The sequence below is a fragment of the Eulemur rufifrons genome, chromosome 7 (genome assembly GCF_041146395.1).
Source record: "Eulemur rufifrons isolate Redbay chromosome 7, OSU_ERuf_1, whole genome shotgun sequence".
Classification (NCBI taxonomy): domain Eukaryota; kingdom Metazoa; phylum Chordata; class Mammalia; order Primates; family Lemuridae; genus Eulemur; species Eulemur rufifrons.
The window spans coordinates 153,160,678-153,183,124 of record NC_090989.1 but is presented as its reverse complement, the minus strand read 5'-3'; the positions used below and the strand labels follow the sequence as shown (position 1 = coordinate 153,183,124).

Genomic DNA, 22,447 nt, shown 5'->3' with positions numbered 1-22,447 from the left:
AAAAGAGATTTGCTATTTTTATATATTCCTGTATCAGATTTGCTAATATTTGGTTGAGGGTTTTTGCATCTATCTTTATGAGGGATGTTGGTCTGTAGTTTTCTTGTAATGTCTTTGTCTAGTTTTAGAATTAAGGTCATGGTGACTTCATAAAATGAGGAGTTGGGAAATGTTCCCTCCTCCTTTTTAGAATAGTTCGTATAGAATTGATACATTTTCTTCTTTTTAATGTTTGATAGAATTCATCGATAAAGCTCTCTGGCCATGGAGTTTTCTATGTTAGGTTTTTAAGTAGGAATTCAATTTATTTAAGAGATGATGGAACTATTCGGGTTATCTGTTTCTTCTCATGTGAGCTTTGGTTATTTGTGTCTTTCAAAGAATTCTTGGTCCATTTCCTCTAAGTTGCAAATATAAATGGGGACAAAATTATAATATTCCATTATTTTAATGTCTGTAGGATCTGTTGTCATGCCCTCTCTTTAGTTTCTTATCTTGTTAATTTGTGACCTCTCTTTTTTGATAAGTTTAGATAGGGGTTTATTAATTGTATTGATCTTTTAAAAGATCTAGCTTTTTGTTTCGTTAATCTTTTTCTATTGTCTGTTTTCAATTTTTGCTCATATCTTTATTATTTCCTTCCTTCCGTTTACTTTAAGTTGATTTGTTCTTTTTCTAGTTGCTTTAGGTGGTAGCTTAGATCATGTCTTGATTTGATATATTTCTTTTCTAATACAAGCATTTAATGTCATAAATTACTCTCCAATTACGGTTTTAGTTGTATCCCAGGGATTTTGATATGTTGTATTTTTATATTCATTCATTTAAAAATATTTTCTAATATTTCCTTTGTGAGTTCGTTTTTGACTCATAGGTTGTTTAGAGCTATTAAATTATATTGGTTAATTTCATAGTATTTGGGGGTTTTCCAGAATATCTTTTTGTAATTGATTTGTAGTATAATTCTGTGTGTCAGAAGACATTTTGACAATTCATTTCTATTTCTCAAGGTTTATTTTATGATTAAGAACATGTTCCATTGTGGTCAATGTTCTGTGAGCATTTGAGATAACGTATGTTAAGCTGCTATTGGGTGGAGTGTTCTATTAATGTCAGATAAGTCTAGCTGGTTGATGGTTGATAGTTGATACTGTTGGGTTTTTGTTAATTGTTGTTATTGTCGTCCCTTTTTTTTTTTTTTTTTTTTTTTGAGACGGAGTTTTACTCTGTTGCCCGGGCTACAGTGCTGTGGCGTCAGCCTAGCTCACCAACGTCAAACTCCTGGGCTCAAGAGATCCTTCTGCCTCAGCCTCCCAAGCAGCTGGAACTACAGGCATGCGCTGCCATGCCCGGCTAATTTTTTCTATATATATTTTTGGTTGTCCAGCTAATTTCTTTCTAGCTGATCTTGAATGTGTGAGCCACCTCGCCCGGCCTGTCATCGTTTTTTGAGACAAGGTCTTGCTCTGTTACCCAGGCTGGAGTGCAGTGGCGCGATTATAGCTCACTGCAGCCTTGAACTCCTAGGCTCAAGGGATCCTCCCTTCCTCAGCCTCCCAAAGTGCTAGGATTACAGGAATGAGTCACCGTGCCAGGCAGATTCATAATGTTTAGGTTTTCTGTGTCTTTACTGACTTTGTATCTACTTGTTCTAATTATTTCTGAGAGAGGGATGTTGAAGTATTCATGTAATATTGTGGATTTGTTTCATACTTCCTTCAGTTCTGTCAGCTTTTGTTTCATGTGTTTTGGAGATCTGTTGTCACATGTATATACATTTAGATTGTTAAGTCTTTTGTTTTTTGAGCAGGGTCTTGCTCTGTCGCTTAGGCTAGAGTGCAGTGGCCTCATCAAGGCTCACTGCAACCTTGAACTCCTAGGCTCGAGTGATCCTCCTGCTCAGCCTCCTGAGTAGCAGGGACTACAGGTGCACACCACCAACCCTGGCTAATTTTTCCTTTTTTTGTAGAGAGGGGATCTCACTCTTGCTCCGGCTGATCTCAAATTCCTGGCCTCAAGCAATCTTCCCAAATTAGCCTGCCAAAGTGCTAGGATTACAGGCATGAGCCACTGTGCCCCAGCTTCATTAGGTCTTCCTGATGAATTGACCCTTTTATTATTATGTAGTGTTCCTCTTTATTCCCAGTAATATTGCTTATTCTGAAGTCTCATTTGTCTTAGATTAATATAGCTACTCCGGCTTCCTTTTGATTAGAGTTTGTGTAGTATATCTATTTCTGTCCTTTTATTTTCAACCCATTTCTTTTTGAATATTTAATAAAAGTGGGTTTCTTATAGACATTATATAGGTGGGTCTTGTTCAATCTGAAGATCTCCAACTGGTATGCTTAGACTATTTATGTTTATTATGGTTGGCTTTAATCGGTCTCATCTTGCTGGTTGTTTCTATTTGTTTCATGGATTCTTTATTCTATTTTTCATTTTCTGCCTGCTTGTATAATAGATTAATTGAATATTTTATGATTCCATTTTTAACTCCAATATTGGCTTATTACATATATTTCTTTTTTAAGTTTTGTTTTACACTTGATCTTAGCCAAAAGGTGGAGAACCAATTTTAAGTTGTTTTGTATTTGACCCAGAGTTGACAGTGTACATCTTTAATTTCTCCCAATGTGCCTTTCAGTAATATTGTACCACTTCATGTATAGTGTAGAATCCATGCAAAATATAGCAGATCACAGTGGCATGTGCGTGTAGTCCCAGCTACTCAAGAGGCTAAGGTGGAAGGATTGCTTAAGGCCAGGAGTTCAAGTCCAGCTTGGGTAACATAGCAAATGAGACCGTTTCTTTAAAAAAAAAATATATATATATAATAATCTATGCAAAATAGTAAATGTCCTATTCCTATTTCATCTTTTGTGTTATTGTCATACACTTAATTTTATATATCTTAGCCACCCACAAGGTACCCCACCATACATTGGTATTTTTGCTTTAGATAGTCAACTATCTTTTAGAGTGAATAAAAGTATGAAAAAAAATATCTTTTGCTCTAAATTTTGCCAATTTTGACACTCTATTTCTTTGTGTACATCCAGATTTTTATCTAGTGCCATACTCCTTGTGCCTGGAAAACTTCCTTTAACATTTCTTATAACACAGGTCTGCTGGCAGTGAATTATCTCAGCTTTGGTTTGTTGGAAAAACAAACCTTCAGTTTTGAAAGATCCTTTAGGTATGGTACAGCCTAGGTTCTTGGAAACTACAACTTTATTATGTACTAGGAACTTAACTCTTGTTTATATCAAGTAGCCTATAATAAAATTGGTTGTATTATGCAGTATACTATTTCACTTAACATCTCCAGGAACCTATCAATGATGGTAAATAAGGACTTAACTATATTCTATGTTGACACCTTTTTTTTCCTGTACTTTAAAGTTACTCCTTTGTCTTCTTATCTAGTTTCTGATAAGAAGTCTCTGTAATACTGATCTTTGTTCCTTTTCTTCCTCTGGCTGCCTTTAAGATTTTGTCTTTATCTTTGGTTTTTAGCAGTTTGAATATGTTATGTTTAGGTGATATTTTGGTATTTTTTCCTGCTTGGACTTCTCTGAGCTTCTTGATCTGTGCTTTGATATGGCTTGTTAAGTTTGGGAAATTTGGCACCATTATCTTTTAAAATACTTCTGCCCCATTCTTTTTCTCTTCTCCTTCTGAGATTCCAGTTACATTTTGTTAGATTGTTGGATAGTGTCTCATTTCTCTTGGATGCTCTGTTAGTTTTTTTCTCCCTCTTTTTTTCTCTTTGTGTTTTATTTTGGGTATTTTTTTTTATTTTTTAACCTATCTTCAAGTTCCCTGATTCTTTTCTTGGCTATGTTGAGTATAATGATGAGCCTTCAGTGACCTTATCTATCTTTACTATAGTTTATGTTTTTAATTTCTAGCATTTCTATTTGACTTTTTCTTATAGTTTCCATCTTTCTGCTGAAATTCACCATCTGTTCATGCATATTTCCACCTTTTCTATTGTAGGCTAACATATTAATCATAGTTATTTTCAGTCTCTGTCATGTATTTAATAATCTAAACATCCCAAGTCATCTCTCATTCTGATTCATTCTTTCTTTCCCTCCCTCCCTCTGTCCGTCCCTCCCTCCCTCCCTCCCGTCTGTCTGTCTGTCTGTCTGTCTTTCTTTCTTTCTTTCCAGAGTCTCCACTCTGTCACCCCAGCTAGGGTGCAGTGGCATTATCATAGCTCACTGCAACCCCAAACTCCTGACCTCTAGGTATTCTCCCACTTTGGCCTCCCAGACTGCTAGGATTATAGGCCTTTTTTGTTTCTTAGTAGCATTTTTTTCCTGGTATTACTGTGTGTATATCTTAGTTTTTGAGTGAATACTGGATCTCAGATGCAAAACAGTAGTATAGTGAGGTTAAAAAGAATTTATAGGCCAGATACAGTGGCTCATGCCTGTAATCCTAGCCCTTTTGGAGGCCAAGGCAGGAGGATCATTTGAGCCCAGGAGTTCGAGACCAGCCTGGGCAACAAAGGGAAACCCTGTCTCTATAAAAAATTAGCTGGACGTGGTGGCTTGTGCCTGTAGTTCCAGCTATTTGGGAGGCTGAGGCAGGAGGATCACTTGAGCCCAGGAGTTTGAGGTTGCTGTGAGCTAGGCTGATGCCATGGCACTCACTGTAGCCTGGGCAACAGAGCGAGACTCTGTCTCAAAAAAAAAACAAAAAACAAAACAAACAAACAAACTATTGGGGGGCATGGGCAATATATATAACCTGAACTTTTGTACCCCCATGATAAGCTGAAAAAAAAATAAGAAACTATGGCCGGGCGTGGTGGCTCACGCCTGTAATCCTAGCACTCTGGGAGGCCGAGGTGGGCGGATCGTTTGAGCTCAGGAGTTCGAGACCAGCCTGAGCAAGAGCGAGACCCCATCTCTACTAAAAATAGAAAGAAATTATATGGACAGCTAAAAATATATATAGAAAAAATTAGCCGGGCATGGTGGTGCATGCCTGTAGTCCCAGCTACTCGGGAGGCTGAGACAAGGAGGATCCCTTGAGCTCAGGAGTTTGAGGTTGCTGTGAGCTAGGCTGACGCCACGGCACTCACTCTAGCCTGGGCAACAGAGTGAGACTCTGTCTCAAAAAAAATAAATAAATAAAAAAAAAAAATAAGAAACTATTTTGCTTATAAAAATTATTAAATCTTCCCCACTATTTTTAATACGTAAATAAGCTATAATTAAAAGTTCATTAACTCAGGAAGACTACTATAGAAATTGTTAACAGTGGTTACTCTGGGAAGGAAAACTGGCTGCCTAGGGTATAGGGGTGAGGGTAAGACTGATTTTTACTGTGTATCCCTTTGCACCAATTGGATTTTATCCATATATATTTATTCATCTGTTCAAAAAGAATATATAAAGTTTATAATTACAATATAATTAAATTGTAAGTTGCTAATTTTTTCCCATACCAGCTTCCTAAAGGTTGTTTATAGAAATCTTGACATTTTAAGTTTGATTTTATATTTGGATGAGATTTAGTAAGCTATCACTGATGCTCTTGATACAATTTTACAGCGGGCTCACTTGGGGTAACCTGTTTCGGAAGTTTATCAACCATTTTCCTTCATATAGATATAGAAGGAGCAGTTGAATGGGTTACACATAATAGAACTCTTTGGATAATGGCATTTTTATTTCCTTTAATTGTTTTATACTCACCCTAATTGGCTTCAACTTAAAAATGAGGAATAAGAAAGCAAGGCTGCCTTTATGCCATTTAACACAAAGTAGGAAAGTTGCTGTTTCCTCTAAGTACAATTCTTGGCCCCAAACCTGAAAATACCAAATTCTCCAAGAAGATATATCTGTATATATATTTAGTGCGAAATGTTATTTCAAGGTCATAATATGGGTGCTAGGGATGCTCTGTGCTACTGGCTTTGTCATTCTTTTTAGGCCTTTTCTGTGAATGTACTCTTTCTCCTTTTACCACCAGTTAGTTTTGCTTCTGCAAGTATCTTATCATTGCCTCTATAAACCATCTGAATATCCAATACCTGGAAATAAAACTGGTGTCAAACTACTTCTTCTAAAATGCCTGTCACTTTGGGAAACAGTTCTCAAATACTTTTTCAGAATGTATGTACTATATGATATTTTTTGTTCAAAATGTTGTTTTCCTTATATTAATAATTATTCATTATGGGCACTGTATGGCCCTGTTTTCTAGGTGAGAGAGACAAAAGACCGAAGCTTTCTCTTAGATGTAAATAACAAAGCAATAAGTCTGTGACTCTCTTTTTTTTTTTTTTCCTTCAAGATTGAGTCTCTGTCACCCAAGGCTAGAGTGCAGTGGTATCAACATAGCTCACTACATCAGCGTCCAACTGCTGGGCTCAAGTGATCCTACTGCCTCAGCCTCCCAAGTAGCTGGGACTATAGGTGTGTGCCACCATAACCAGCTAATTTTTCTATTTTTAGTAGAAACTGGTCTCACTCTTGCTCAGGCTGGTCTCAAACTCCAGAGCTCAAGCGTTCCTCCCACCTTGGCCTCCCAGAGTGCTAGGATTACAGGCGTGAGCCACCATGCCCAGCCTTGTCTCTGACTCTTGTTCATTTAAATGAACATTATTGTGTTGATCCTCAGACACAAATAGTTGGCAAATTTGTGCGTTTGTGGGACAAGTCACTTAATTCTTCTGTAGTCTGTGTGCCTAAGTAGTTCTACTTGTGACACTGAGAGAATGCTTTCTCCCAAACATTGTTGGAGGTCTTTGAGGCTATTTGTACAATAAGAAATTAACCTATTACAGTGGTTCTCAAAGTATGGTCGTTGGGCCACCGGTGTTATGCATGTTCAAAATGCAATTCTTAGGCCTACGTGGAATCAGAAATTCTGGGGATGGTGCCCAGCAATCTGTTTTAACAAGTCCTCACAGGGGACTTGGATGCATATCCAAAATTGAGAAACATTAATCCAGGAGGAAGGGCCTAAGGAAGTAAGTTCTGGAAAGGATCATAACTAGATACTGCATAATTTCTCTTTGTTTCGCTGACTGGGCCCTTCTTTTGCTGAGCATTGCAACCAACTTAATTGGCCACGAGAGGGCAGTGTTGGCATGGGTCTGACATGTTCACCCTTGCATTAAGACCTTGCTTAGTCCTCCGTGTTTTGCCCCAGGCTGACTCAATATGGGTTTCTTCCTCACAGCATACATACCCTCTCAGTTTCTTCCTGCTTTCCTTCTCTGCCAAGTTGATTTGGCTGCTGTGGGAATCTAACATCTCCTGGGGAAAGGAGATTTAAAAATAACGTACATTTGGATATCCTTGTATCTCAGAGAATATGATTAGTTTTTAGAATATGTGTGCTATTTTCAGTGCTATATGTGTTTTGCTGAGAAAGTTTTCATTGTATAAAATGGGGGTCTTCTGGAGAAATCAGTCGGTAAGAGAAAGCAGTGTAGCATCTTTTGAATTAGGACTTATCCAGCAATGTGCAGTGTTCCAACAAGTCTTATCTGGCAGAGAAGTACGTGAGCCTTTGTCCTACTCTAAAATCTAATTGCTTGTATGTTGTCATGTTGTTTTTATTGTTCTCTCTGGGGCTTAGATTTTTAATGCGTATGGTAGAATTGTAGCCTCTCTTTTATTCCTTTCTAACCTCCTTTTCTTGTTTTCATTTTATTTTATTCTGACAAATTATTATTTCTGTCTTCGCTCTCACAAGTATGCCTGGAACAGTCTTAGATCTGGTAATGTCATTTAACCAAGAATTTTATATATGGCAAAAGTAAACTAGTGTTTTCACAAGGTTATTTTATTGATCAATCTATAGTTAATCTATAGTTGGTCCATAGATTAATGAATCTCTAGTTAATCAGTTTATAGTTAGTAACAAAGGGACAAGTTATTTAGCACTGTACATTTGACAGAGTACTGCCTCCTATATTATTGCATTTAGTCCCACTTCCCAGGTGAGGCTATTAGGGCTTAGAAATGAGAGGATTGTCTGGGCACACTAGCTCATCCCTGTTAACCTAGCATTTTGCGAGGCTGAGGCAGGAGGATTACTTGAGCCCAGGAGTTTGAGACCAGCCTGGGCAACATAGCGAGGCCCTGTCTCTGTAAAAAAAAAATTAGAAAGAAAAAAAGAAATGACAGGGTTGCATTTGATCATTTAGTTAATAAAGACAGAAGTACACCAGATCTTTTTTTTAAACCCCATGTTCTTTCTATGAAACCATACCTTTTTCATGAATACATACTTTCTGCTTGATTTACTGTCTCATAATAGATACTTTTTTAAAAACTAAAGATTCACTTATATTCAAAAAGCAGAACTATTAGATGTATTAATATTATGTTCAGGAAATGTAAAAGAGTCTTATTTCGAGAAAAAACATGAACTTGAGGAATTCTGCTACTATTCACATGAATTTGTGGTCTTCCACTTTCCTGGACAACCATTTTACATCTCTCTGTTCAAACTTCCAACACTTCTCTCCTATTTGTATTCTCAGCTGATGACCTTTAGAACAAAGAATCAATTTGACTCAATCAGAAGAGAACTTTTGCATAGTCCTAGCACACATCTCCTAACCCACCTTCATCTATGCCCTTATACCCTCCTGTTATGCTTGTTATGAGTGAACTGCTCGTGCTGCCACTCAAAGGGCACTACTGTAGCAATAATCTCTTTTGTCTTCTGCATTATCAGTTCCTTTCTTTCAACTGGGTCATGTATCAGCATCAAACATACCATAAATTTTCCATCACTTAAAAAAATCTTGTCTTATTCCCACATACATCTCATCTACTTCTTTTTACTTTGCTCCTTCTTTGAAAGAGATGTATCTCCCACCCGTCTCCAATTTCTTTCTTCCCATTCGCTCTTGAAATCACTTTCATCAGACTTCAACACCGTATGCCACCAGAACTGCTCTTGCTAAGGCATAAGACCTTTACATTGCCAAGGACAAATCTAGCCATCAAAGTGGAGAAGATGAATAGGCAGCTAGTTAAGAGTCTGAAGTTCAGAGGAGAGTTGGGCTGGAGATACAAGTCTAGAGGTTGATGTTATTATAAATAAAGCTTTTGCTAAAGGTGCTGTTCTGAAATCTTTTAAGATTGGGTTTAGATGTAACCTTCCAAGAATATTCCCTGACTTCCTGACTGTCATTCCCCATCTCTTCTAAACTCTCCCCCATCCCCCACACCCACCTCTTTCTTTTCATCTTCCTCTTGGTAAGTGCTTCTTCCCTGAACTTTCCTATTTCATGGCACTTGTAAGGTCATAATGAAGCTACTTATTATCTCACACTGATTATGCTACTCTTTGTTTACTATTATATTTCGTGAAGAATGACATATTTAGCAAAAGCAGAGAGGCACAGAATAGTTCAAAGTTTACCAGCAACCTCAAAGTTTCTCATTGTTAAGAAATCAAAGGTTAAAATGACAAGTGAGACAAGTGACAGGAGAGAACCATGGAAAAGTAGATCAAGATTAAAGTCTTGCAGAGTCTCACAGTCTATATATAGGGTACTCTGGAGGTACTCAGAAACATGGCCAGATCTGCATTAAAGAGAGATCTCTGCTCTTGGTATGTGCTAGATGTGCAATCATTGCTTATTAAAGTGAATTGAGGCCGGGCGTGGTGGCTCACGCCTGTAATCCTAGCACTCTGGGAGGCCGAGGTGGGCGGATCGTTTGAGCTCAGGAGTTCGAGACCAGCCTGAGCAAGAGCGAGACCCCATCTCTACTAAAAATAGAAAGAAATTATATGGACAGCTAAAAATATATATAGAAAAAATTAGCCGGGCATGGTGGCTCATGCCTGTAGTCCCAGCTACTCGGGAGGCTGAGACAGGAGGATCCCTTGAGCTCAGGAGTTTGAGGTTGCTGTGAGCTAGGCTGACGCCATGGCACTCACTCTAGCCTGGGCAACAGAGTGAGACTCTGTCTCAAAAAAAAAAATAAATAAAAATAAAAAAAAATAAAATAAAGTGAATTGAAAAGTTTTGTTTGTTGTTAAACTGAACTGAAATCATTTTGGTCAGTTAATATACAGACTAACAAGCAATTGTGTCTCCAACCCAAAGTGGGAGGCATTTATTTAGGTAGGCATAAATGTCAATCCTAAACTCTCTTAATAGTCTTAATGATTATATTTGGGAATGTTTATTTTTCATTAATTTTTTTTTTTTTTTTTGAGACAGAGTCTCGCTCTGTTGCCTGGACTAGAGTGCTGTGGCGTTAAGCTCACGGCAACCTCAAACTCCAGAGCTCAAGGGATCCTCCTGTCTCAGCCTCCCAAGTAGCCGGGACTATAGGCATGTGCCACCATGCCTGGCTAACTTTATATATATATATATATATATATATATACACACACACACACACACACACACACAACACACACACACACATATATATATATATATATATTTTTTTTTTTTTTAGGTGTCCAGATCATTTCTTTCTGTTTTTTTTAGTAGAGACAGGATCTCACTCTTGCTCAGGCTGGTCTCAAACTCCTGACCTCGAGCTATCCTCCCGCCTCGGCCTCCTAGAGTGCTAGGATTATAAGTGTGAGCCACCACGCCTGGCCTTATTAATTTTTTTAAATTTCAAAATATTAAGGGAGTGCAAATGTTTTTGTTACATGGAGAAAGTTTATATCTGTGTATAAAAAATTAGTGTGACATCTTTGCAAAAATAGTTGCTTTCTTTGATTTGAAAATACACTCTATTTCTTAACTAATAGTTTCCCTTTGGAAAAGAAAAGAAAAATAGTTCCAAAAAGTATAGTTAATAATAATTGTACCCTGGTAGAAAAGAAAAGCAGGGCCGGGCGCGGTGGCTCACGCCTGTAATCCTAGCACTCTGGGAGGCCGAGGTGGGCGGATCGTTTGAGCTCAGGAGTTCGAGACCAGCCTGAGCAAGAGCGAGACCCCACCTCTACTAAAAATAGAAAGAAATTATATGGACAGCTAAAAATATATATAGAAAAAATTAGCCGGACATGGTGGCGCATGCCTGTAGTCCCAGCTACTCGGGAGGCTGAGACAGGAGGATCGCTTGAGCTCAGGAGTTTGAAGTTGCTGTGAGCTAGGCTGACGCCACGGCACTCACTCTAGCCTGGGCAACAGAGTGAGACTCTGTCTCAAAAAAAAAAAAAAAAAAAAAGAAAGAAAAGAAAAGCAGGTATCTCCTAAGAAGAGATTAATTTGTCAGATTCTTTCTGAGAGCTGCTCGGGCAAAGATACCAAAGAAATAAACCACATCCTACCTACAATCCCATCCTAACCCAACAACTATCTTCCATGTTCTCTTTTCTTCTACTTCCTTTTCTTTTTTTCCCCCCCAAACCTTTCCCCGTCAGGTAAAAAGTTTCTGTGGTTGTTATGGGCAGACTTCATGTGTGTTGATTGGAATATTTGTTTCTTACAAATTTCTCACCTTGGAAATGGTGCAGGCATCTTTATGTTAAGATCTCTCAGTGAAACACAGTAATATTCTTCCCTCCCCAAATGTAGATTGCATCTTTGCTACCATGTTTATGCTGGAATTTGTGTTTTTAGTGAACTGAATTGAAAACTCTTCTTTGCTAAAAATATCCTGCAAGCAAATGACTTTGTTAAACTTTACATTGTAAGAACAGAACCAAGAACTATTATATACCCTTGGGTTTATCAATTGTTAATATTTTGCCACATTTGCTTTATCATTCTCTCTGTATATACATATTATACTCCCTCCCCTGCCCAGATCATTTAAGAGCAAATTGTAGAACTCATGCCTCTTTACCCTGAGAACTAGATATTCAGAAATGACTAGAGTATGATGATCAAAATCAGAAAGTTAAACATGAATGAGATACTCCTATCTAATCTACAAACCTACTTCAACGTCATCAGTTGTCTCAACATATTCAAAACGTCCTTTAGAATTTTTGTTCTTGTCCAGAATTGAATCTGAAATCACATTAATTTTCATGTCTCTTTAGACTCTTTTTATTTGGAACAGTTTCTCCACTCTTTGTCTTTTATGACCTTGATATTTGTGAACACAGCATGGCTAGTTATTTTTTTGTTGCTTTTTAAGGCCTGATTGTCAAAGGCAGGGGCTACTTATTTTGTAGATGTTCTGTCAATTTGAATTTGCCTGGCATTTCCTCATAATTAGATTTAAATTATGCATTTTTGGCAGTAGTATTGTATAAATATAATGTGTCCTTCTTAGTATGCCACATCAGGAAACACATTATTGGCGATGATAACTTTGATCACTTATTAGTGTCTGCCAATTTTCTTTGCTGTAAAATTAATATTTTCCCCTTTGTAATGAATAAATAATTTATGAGGAGATACTTTGAGACTGTGCATATCCTGTACCTAATCCAACTTTGACTCACTAGTTTCAGCATTCAAGCAAACAACTTTTGAATAATCTTCTGGTTTCTTAATCAGCTGGAGTGTGTTCTACTGCACCTTATATGAAGGTCCCATTTTATGAATTAAAAATTCCCCTGTGTACACTTTAGGTAAAAAATGGCAAGCAGAAGGTAGACAGGTATCTGCAAATTAGACTGCCATTATGCATTTTGTTCTCCATTAAATCTCTTGTTGTTTACGCTCTTCAGTGAAAAAAAATTTACCTTTACGTGCACAAATCATTAATTTAAAACACTATTAAATAATTATGTTACAAAGCCCACAATGATGGGGGTATGTCAGAGGGACACAGGAGTCAACTGAAAGAGCTCCCAGTGGCCAACACTGGAACAGTTTGAGCAACAAAATAAATGAAGTAGTATTGGATTAAAACCCAGAGTATAAAATGAATACCCATGAGTCCATAAATAAATGACCAAATAAACAAAAAGAGAATAGACAAGTCTCCTGTACAGAACAATTCCAAATAATTTATGTGTAGATATGTTATCTATATGTAAGATAATTTGTATCATTCAAAAAGGAGGCACATAACTCCCCACTCAAGTGTGGAGTTACTTCCTTCCAAAAGAATGCAGTATGGTGGGAAGGGAAGAGTAACTTTGTTGTGGAAAAACTTAAACACTTTATCACAGCCTAATCCCCCCAAAACTAAAAAAAGTTTGATTAGCCAGGCTATAATGTGATGAGATGGGCATTTTACCTCTGTGGGCTTCCACTCCCAAATCCATAATCCCAGTCTAATCATGCAGTCAGGCAAATTGTAGTTGAGGGATATATTCTACAAAGTACCTTCCAAACACTCATCAAAACTGTCAAGATATCAAAAAGAAGGAAAGTCTGAGAATTGTTGGCAGACAGGAGGAAGAGCCTAAAGAGACATTTCAACTAAATATAGTGTATTATTAGTATCCTGGATGAGATACTGGAACAGAAAAAAGGACATTACATAAATATAAAGAAATCTGAATAAATTCTATACTTTAGTTAATAAACAACACTAGTTCGTTGATTGTGATAAACATGCCATACTAATGTATGATGTAAATACAACTAATAGGGGAAACTTAAAAAAATTAAAAATCAAGTGAAAATCTCACTTGACTTTCACTTAATCATTTTTATTTCCTCGAGGGGTAGATCTTTTAAGACTATGTTCTGTGCAATTCCAAATGTACAATCACAAATCAAGTGGCTTTAGTTTTGTTTGTCTTAAGAGACAGAGTCTCGCTGTGTCGCCCAGGCTGGAATGCAGTGGTGCAGTCATAGCTCAATGTAACCTTGAACTCCTGGGCTCAAGCAATCCCCCTGCCTCAGCCTCCTGAATAGCCAGGACTGCAGATGTGGGCCCCCATACCTGGCTATCTAGTAGCTTTTGTTTTATACAAAGGGGATCAAACCATGTGGGCTTTTTTTTTAAACTACTCTTTTTACTTTATATCTTAGAAAATTTTCTATCAGTACATATCAATCATTCTTTTTTTTTTTTTTTTTTTTGAGACAGAGTCTCACTTTGTTGCCCAGACTAGAGTGAGTGCCATGGTGTCAGCCTAGCTCACAGCAACCTCAAACTCCTGGGCACAAGCGATCCTACTGCCTCAGCCTCCCGAGTAGCTGGGACTACAGGCACGCGCCACCATGCCCGGCTAATTTTTTCTATATATATTTTAGTTGTCCATATAATTTCTTTCTATTTTTAGTAGAGGTGGGGTCTCGCTCTTGCTCAGGCTGTTCTCGAACTCCTAAGCTCAAACGATCCGCCCACCTCGGCCTCCCAGAGTGCTAGGATTACAGGCGTGAGCCACCGCGCCTGGCCTCAATCATTCTTTTTAATTTGGTCTAAGTAGTGGTCTTGAAACTTTTTGGACACATACCCATATGAGAATACTGAAAAATGCTGTATGTACTCTTTCTACATTAAGTTGACATCTAAAATTTTTTAGCAAAAGTTTAGTTGTAAAACGTGTACTTTTTAGAATGTTATACTTTTGGCATATAAAATAATAGTTACATTACTCCTCGAAATGTATCTAAATGCTTTTAAATATATATAGTATTTTGATTCCTATCATCTATTTTACAAATATATGAACAACCTGTTCTTTATCATTGGAAATTTAAATCCTTCTTTTGAGTCCTTGAACTCATTTCTATTCCATGTCTCAGACATACTTTTATCCTAATATAATACATTTTTATGCTTGAAAGTTTTTTTCTTCATTACATTACCATGTTTCTGCAACTAAGTATGTATGTAAACTTAAGTTTTAACTTTAAAAGTTCCTATGACAATAAGGCTCTAAGTATTCACTTGCTCCAAAAGAAATTTATCATCACAATTATCAGTAGCATACAGTTGGTCACATATATTACAGTTTTTGACAAGTTATTACTAACCATAAAAGTTGAATTTGATTAGAAATGCTTTTCTTAATGAGATAATGGGGCCTGTTATTTCTATCGATTAGATCATGAGTCTGTGGATCAGTATTTATTGCCAGGATAAAACAGGATTTAGCAATTTTATTCGTGTTATTTTTGTAGGCATCATAACAAAGAAACTCTATTCACATAGCTAAGTATGTGGGAATAGAAGCTTTATTATGGCATTGTTCTCAATACTTATGTGTCAAGAATACCATAGTACAATATTATAAAAAATTATTCTGTTTTGTATCAGATAACAACTCCATTATACCTCTTTCAATTTTGATGAAAATAAAGAATCGGAAACCATCTAACTTATAAAAACCACTCATTAGGGCTTGCTTTTGTTCCATGGATGTGTGATATTTTCTCTTCTCTTTCTGAGGGAAATGATGTATTATTTCTTTTAAAAAGTCTTCTATTTGCTATATCAACATTGTTTCCATGGATGGTATTTATTCTCTTTGAATGTGATGCCTTTGTGGGTGGTGGGAGTAGTAGTTTTCCTCAGTTATTTGAAATACTGTCTGTTTGAGATACCCTATGATGCGTTAACTGTTTTCTACCCCCTGCCTCTGACCAGTATGTGGCAGTACTACCAGGTGGGTAATGCCAGTAGATAATCCCTCTGGGTGTGAGGGCTTCCCCCTCCTCTGGGTATCACTGGTCACCTGGCAAAGTGACTTACTCATGTGCCAGAGCATCCACTCTCCGCTCTCATCTGGGAGTTGGCACAAAGCTGACTATTGTAGGGGTGTGGGAAGAAAAGCATGGGGAACATGGGGACCAGCCCGGCAGCTTCTAATGGAGTACGCAACACCCCTGCTGCCTGTAAGCTTAGAGTTCATTGGAGTCCTGCTTTCCTTTGCCTTCTCTGGGCTGTGGTTTCTCCTTCAGTGCAGTTTTATTTTCTTTCATTTTCCTGGATATTACTCATAATTTCTGGTCCACTGGAGAGTACCCTTCTTGATTTCTATATCTTTTTTTTTTTTTTTTTTTTTACATTTATTTTTATTTTCGAGACAGGGTCTCATTCTGTTGCCCAAGCTGAAGTGCAGTGGTGTCATCATAGCTCACTGCAGCCTCCAACTCTTGGGCTCAAGCAATCCTCCTGCCTCAGCCTAAGCCTACCCAGGAGATGGGACTACAGGTGAATGCTACCATGCCCAGCTAATTTTTTTTTCCTTAAGTTTTTTATAGGGGGTGGTCTCACTATGTTGCCCAAGCTGGTCTCAAACTGTTGGCCTCAAACACTAGGATTTACAGGCATGAGCCACTGTGCCTGGCCTTTTTATGTTATTCTTTTAAACAGTCTTTTCTGCTGTTTTTAAATACTTGTGGTAGTATGTTGAGGCCAACATGTGTGCCTCAGTTTCCTATTTTTATCCACTCTTAGATTCTTTAATGTGCTCAATTATAACAGGACTTTGGAAAGTCTTTTCCCCCTACCACTTGCACTCCATTCCTTAGTAATTTACCAGTGGTGTTTGGTATATTCTTTCCTTTTTTTTCTGATTATTTATGTATGCGGTGATGTTTTTTTGTTTGTTTTTTGAGGGTATTCAGAATACTCTTATACCACATTTACTTTTATTTTTTTCTTAGTATGTCCTGGCATTTTCCTCTATCAGTAACATGAACAGCTAACTCATTTCATTTAATACTACATACTATTTTTATAATAATATAGTGAATCTGTTGGTGGGCATTTGTTATTTTTAAACAATGCCATAATAAACATTCTATTCACATTCAGTTTTGTATACTTTTATTTCACTTTGTGAACTAAATACCTAAAATGGATTGTTAAATAGGTATTTCAAAATTTAATAGACCACCAAATTGTCTCATAAAAAAGGTTGTTCCAATTGATAGTCCCCCAAATGGTGTTTGAGATTGCCTATTTCCCTACACCCTTGCCAACACCGCTTACTATCAAAAAATTTTTTTTTTTTTTTTGAGACAGAGTCTTGCTCTGTTTCCTGGGCTAGAGTGCGGTGGCGTCAGCCTAGCTCACAGCAACCTCAAACTCCTGGGCTAAGCAATCCTCCTGCCTTGGCCTCCCGAGTAGCTGGGACTACAGGCATTTGCCACCATGCCCAGCTAATTTTATATATATATATATATATATATATATATATATATATGTATTTTTTTTTTTTTTTTTAGTTGTCCAGCTAATTTCTTTCTGTTTTTCAGTAGAGACGGGGTCTCACTTTTGCTCAGGCTGGTCTCAAACTCCTGACCTCGAGCGATCCTCCCGCCTTGGCCTCCCAGAGTGTGGTTATTATCAAATTTTAAAAAGGTTTTATCACTCCCATGGCTGCTCTCATACTACTCTAATGGCATCAATTTTTGTAATTTCCATATTCTTGAAAATCTGCATTTTAAAATGAAGCAGATTTTTAAAAATATGCATTCTTTCCTGAGCTAGGAAGAATAAGTCCTGTAAGATTATTGTGTCAATGTGAAAGGGAATTTATTTATGCCAAATGTGGGATGGAATATTTTGGCATCTCTCTGAATAAGTAAAATACAGTATGTAAAGACTTAGCAGGGTGTGCGTTACATAGTGGGTGGGTATGTAATAGAAGTCTATTATCTTTCACTTCTATATTTCCTTCTTTTCTTCCATTTAATTGTCTTATTCTTTTAGGTTGTTCTCTTTGATTGTTCCTCTGAGATAACAGAATAAATGGTCTTTTCAATGAGAAATTTATATGAAAGATTTCTGCCTTGTATTTGTGGAGGCCAAAAGGTTTGGACAGCGTTTCTTGTCTTCCAAAGTAAAATCTTACATTTTATATTTTAATAGCATATATTCTAGATTTTCATTTGTTGTCATATGAGAAATATATCTGTGAGGTTCTTGAGAATGATTTGTATGAAACTCTTGGGTCAGTAGGATGACTGCAGAGCTAGACAGGTTGCTGAAATGTTAGATATAGTCAGAACCTTTCAGAAAAGGTTGTACATCCCCAGATTGATTTGTATATTCAGTGCAATTGCAAATAAGATCCCCTGAAGATTTTTTATATAAATTAATAAGTGGTTCTGAAATTTATATAGAAAAGCAAAGAAGCAAAGATTTCTTAGATACCTCATCAAAAGCTCAGTCCATGAAAGAAAATAGGATAAATTAGACTTCATCAAAATTTAAAGTTTTGTTCTTCGAAAGACACAGTTAAGAAAATGAAAATACAGTACAAGTTAAGATTGGGAGAAATGTTTACAAAACTCATCTGATAAAGTACTGATATTTGGAATATATAAAAACTACTCAAAGCTCAGTAATAAGTAAACAAACAATTCAATTAGGAAATATTCAGAAAATTTGACCATTTACTTCACCAAAGAAGAGAAAGGGATGACAAATAAACACCTGAAAACATGCTCAATATCTTTAGTCATTAGAGAATAAGACATAACTATACCCTATTAGAATAGCTAAAGAAAAAGTAGTCTTATGCTTCCAGAAGTGCTGCTGATGACCTCCAGGAGCAGTGATGTATTCTGGTTTTCCTGTGTGGGAGTTGTTTCAAATGGCCCTGTGTCCTTGGGACATTTGATTTGAATCACTGATAACTACACTTGTGGTGTTTCAAGATGGTTTTATTGAATTTAATGGTAATCTTTGACCATTTACAGCTTAAAAAAGACACACTTGCTATTATGGAGAGCTGCCCTGTAGAGGTGGTACTTAACAGAGCTTGGGTACCCTGGGAATTAATGACTCAGTTCTGTTCTGTTTCTGGGTTTTCTTTTATTAAATCTTTAAATTTTCAACAGTTTTTAAGTGCTTTCAGCTAATACTATTTAGAGTGACAAAAATTCTAACTAGTAAGACAGTAATTGGATCTTTTTTTCATTTTTCTATCTATCACAATGGGTAATTATTCTTTGTGATTGTTGCAGATACTCCTAAACCAACAGTGCTAGCCAATGGTGATCATGGAATAGAAGGAAATGATACTACAGGTAAGTAGTTCCCAAGATTCCCCAGATGTGTGGGTGGAACAGTCACAGTAAACATCTTGATAATGTCCTTTGAGAAGGATTGTTGGTGAAAGCATATGACTTATTTTTGATGGTATTGCTCTTATTGGATATATTTAAACGCAGGGCACGTGCCACATAAAATCTCTAACAGTGAAAAGGGAAGAATGAGCTTCCTTTGACATTCCTTGAATATTTGTTGGAGCTGTACCACACAAGAGCTGGATCAATCTTAAAAATGCTCTTATAGATGCAGAATAATCATCATCAAAATGTTTTATGGGAGGCATTTGGCCACTATGACTCTTTAAGGCAGGTGTCTTCCCTGAATGCACATTGCACTTAGTTTGCTTTTCACAGCTGAACATCAGGAAACCTGTGAGCAACAAATTATAAGTTCTTTCCCTCTCTTTTGCCCTTGGTCTGTTTTTCCTTTATTTTTCCTTTAACTGTTGCTTTTGAAATTTGTCAGTAAATTTCACATCTGGTCTATTACTAGGGCTTTGATATTCTATCAGTTAGCACTGAGTTCCCCTGTGGGTTCTCACCTCATAACAGCACCAACCCCCTGCCCCGGTGTCTTTGTAGTGAGCAAAATTCTCAGCAGTAGCAGGAATACAGAGGGATGTACTGTATCAATCTTTTCTTAGGTAGCCAATGTGGGAGTCGAGTGTTGTATTTTTATAAATAACTGCACTTAATTTGCGGTTGTGATCAGACTGACATTGTTGACCCAAATGAGTTGACTTCTAATGATCAAGCACACTGTTCTCTGCAGCGGAGTGTGCTCTTAACTGGGGCACATTAATGTGATTCATGTTACTGCAGTGGGGCTAAGCACTAGGCATGTACTGTTCCTGTGTTTCTCTTCATGTATGTACACTTCAGCTATGAGAACTTTTTCCTTAAACTACCACAGGATTTCTTGATTTCTAAGGCTTCCAAAAAGCCTTCCGTTAGCAATAGCAGTTGTTCCAGGATTTATTCTTTATTCTGTGACCTGAGGAAATATTGTATATATCTTGCTACCTCAGATTTATTGATGACTAAGTTCTATTTGTTGTCAATGTTTGTTTACCCAGTGACATTACTATTTATATGAGCAACTCATCAATTAGGTACTCTTTACTTTAGAAGCTATAAACAACCAGAAGTGCCACCTTATCTTCATGTTTTGTGAGCTGTCATTTTGTATTTCTTTGGTAATCTCAGTCATATGCAGTATTGACTGTTCTGTACCTGCTTGAAAGCAAAGTCATCTGTGTGATTTGGTTTTAAGAAAACATTTATGCCAAAGTCCCTGTAATTAGAGAAGCAGCAGCTTGAACATGAACTTCTATTTATTTATTTTTTTTAGCCAAATTGAGCAGTGGAGGTTGTATAACAACTTTAGTGACACTAATGGTAATAAGTTTTGATAACCCACTACCATTGGACCAGCCAGAACATGAACTTTTAAAAAACGAGTAAATTCAGCTTTCTTTAACCAGGAGACACAGTGCCAATTTAGGGAAAGGCTAGAAGGGATTGATTTGATTAGCCAGTTGAAAGAGTAGATGCTGGGCCAGGCACAGTGGCTCACACCTATAATCCTAGCACTCTGGGAGGCCAAGACAGGAGGATTGCTTGAGCTCAGGAATTCGAGGTCAGCTTGAAAAAGAGTGAGACCCTGTCTCTACTAAAAATAGAAAAATCAAAGGCCGGGCGCGGTGGCTCACGCCTGTAATCCTAGCACTCTGGGAGGCCGAGGCGGGTGGATCGCTCAAGGTCAGGAGTTCGAGACCAGCCTGAGCAAGTGCGAGACCCCCGTCTCTACTAAAAATAGAAAGAAATTATATGGACAACTAAAAAATATATATAGAAAAATTAGCCGGGCATAGTGGTGCATGCCTGTAGTCCCAGCTACTCGGGAGGCTGAGGCAGTAGGATCGCTTAAGCCGAGGAGTCTGAGGTTGCTGTGAGCTAAGCTGACGCCATGACACTCACTCTAGCCTGGGCAACAAAGTGAGACTCTGTCTCAAAAGAAAAAAAAAAAAAAAGAAGGAAAAAAAAAAAAAAAATAGAAAGATCAGCCAGGCCTGGTGGTGCACGCCTGCAGTCCCAGCTACTTGGGAGGCTGAGGTAGGAGGATTGGTTGAGCCCAGGCGTTTGAGGTTGCAGTGAGCTATGATGATGCCACTGTGCACTCTATCAGGGGCAAGAGAGTGAGACTCAGTCTCAAAAGAAAAAATTTTTTAAAAGAGTAGATGCTATTTTATCTGGGAAGGAAACATCTATCAAAGCTAGACTAGGTTTCTTCTCCAGCAGCATGTCAAGTCTGACCAGAGGAGACTCAAACTCTGTAAGTGTGTGTAGCAGTTATTCCCCACTGCCAAGTCTTACTAGTGCAGAAAAAGAAGAGGAAAAACATGCGGCCTGGCCCTTACTGTTTTAGGACGTTTAGTTTCCTGGTGACAAAAAAGAACTGAGCTCTTTATGAACTGCCCAGTGGCATTATGAGAGTGGATCTTTCTGCTCTTGGATACCTCTCCACCCTTAGGTAGAATGTAGTTTGTACACCCAGGTTGTTTGGGTTCTGAATTTGACCTCTTAGCTGTGTTCAAGCAGGTACTTTACTGAAAATATGCATGTTTCTTTGGGGGGAGGGAGGCATAGGGAGAAGGGTGAAGATTGCATGTTTTGGGATCATCTAGTTTGGCCATGACTAACTGGAGCATCTAACTCTACCATTTTGAAAATTCCCATTTCTGTTTCCCTCAGAACATTATCTATATTCCTAAGAGAGACCGGCTCTATTTATAACATATAAAGGGTTTATGAGCATCTTGCTGTGTTGAACTTGCTGTTTACTAATGACCTGTGCTTTTCCACCCTTTTCCTTCCCCTTCCTACTTCTTCCTCCCTTTCTATTTTTCTCCTCCTAGAAGCCTAGCGTGTCTCTCAACACTGGGACTGCTGCAACACCAGACCAGTGATCTTTCCTAAGCATCGTTATACTTCTAAAACCTTCAGCATTTTGCAGAGCTTTGCTTTTCCTTCCTGGACATGATGTAGAAGAAGCTGAGGGGCCTATTTCTGCTGATGCCTGAGCAAACCACCTGCTTCCTCTTGTGTTCTGCAGGGCTTGATGGAACCTCATTTCCCTTTGTGAGCACAAAATGCAAGATGAATTCTTTTTAATTTTAGTATTTTTACAAACATCACCTAATGTCTTTTATTTCTTGTTCTCCTTTAAATTTTATTTTTATCATTTAATTCAATCTCATATATTTTTTTAATTTAAACATTTTTAGTTGACCTTTTTAATTTGGTTTTCGAATCTTCAACGTGAATCTGGATATTGTAACACCGTATGAGAACCTGTGCTTTCATAAAGGGGTTGAGGCCACCAGTACTGCAATGAGTGATTTTCCTTTTCCTCTCCCTCCTCTTTCCCTTCTGTGAGCTTGCTTTTAGGGAAGGTTAATCTTTCAGGCTACCCCCTGTGTTTCTCTGTACCTTACTAAAATTTGAATAATGACAGCTATGTTAATTACAAGTTTTCAAATTTAGAGTAGCTCTGAGTAAGCC

General features: G+C 37.6%; 1 protein-coding gene across 4 annotated transcripts in view; it reads left to right on the top strand.

Moving 5' to 3' along the window:
- Positions 1 to 22,447, top strand: part of MAP4 (microtubule associated protein 4) — a 205,785-nt gene that overhangs the window by 77,324 nt on the left and 106,014 nt on the right. For all 4 annotated transcript variants that reach the window (XM_069475625.1, XM_069475629.1, XM_069475627.1 and 1 more), the window contains exon 3: positions 18,797 to 18,859. In XM_069475625.1, the coding sequence (XP_069331726.1) occupies positions 18,797 to 18,859 (63 nt within the window). The remainder of the gene's footprint in view (positions 1 to 18,796; positions 18,860 to 22,447) is intronic.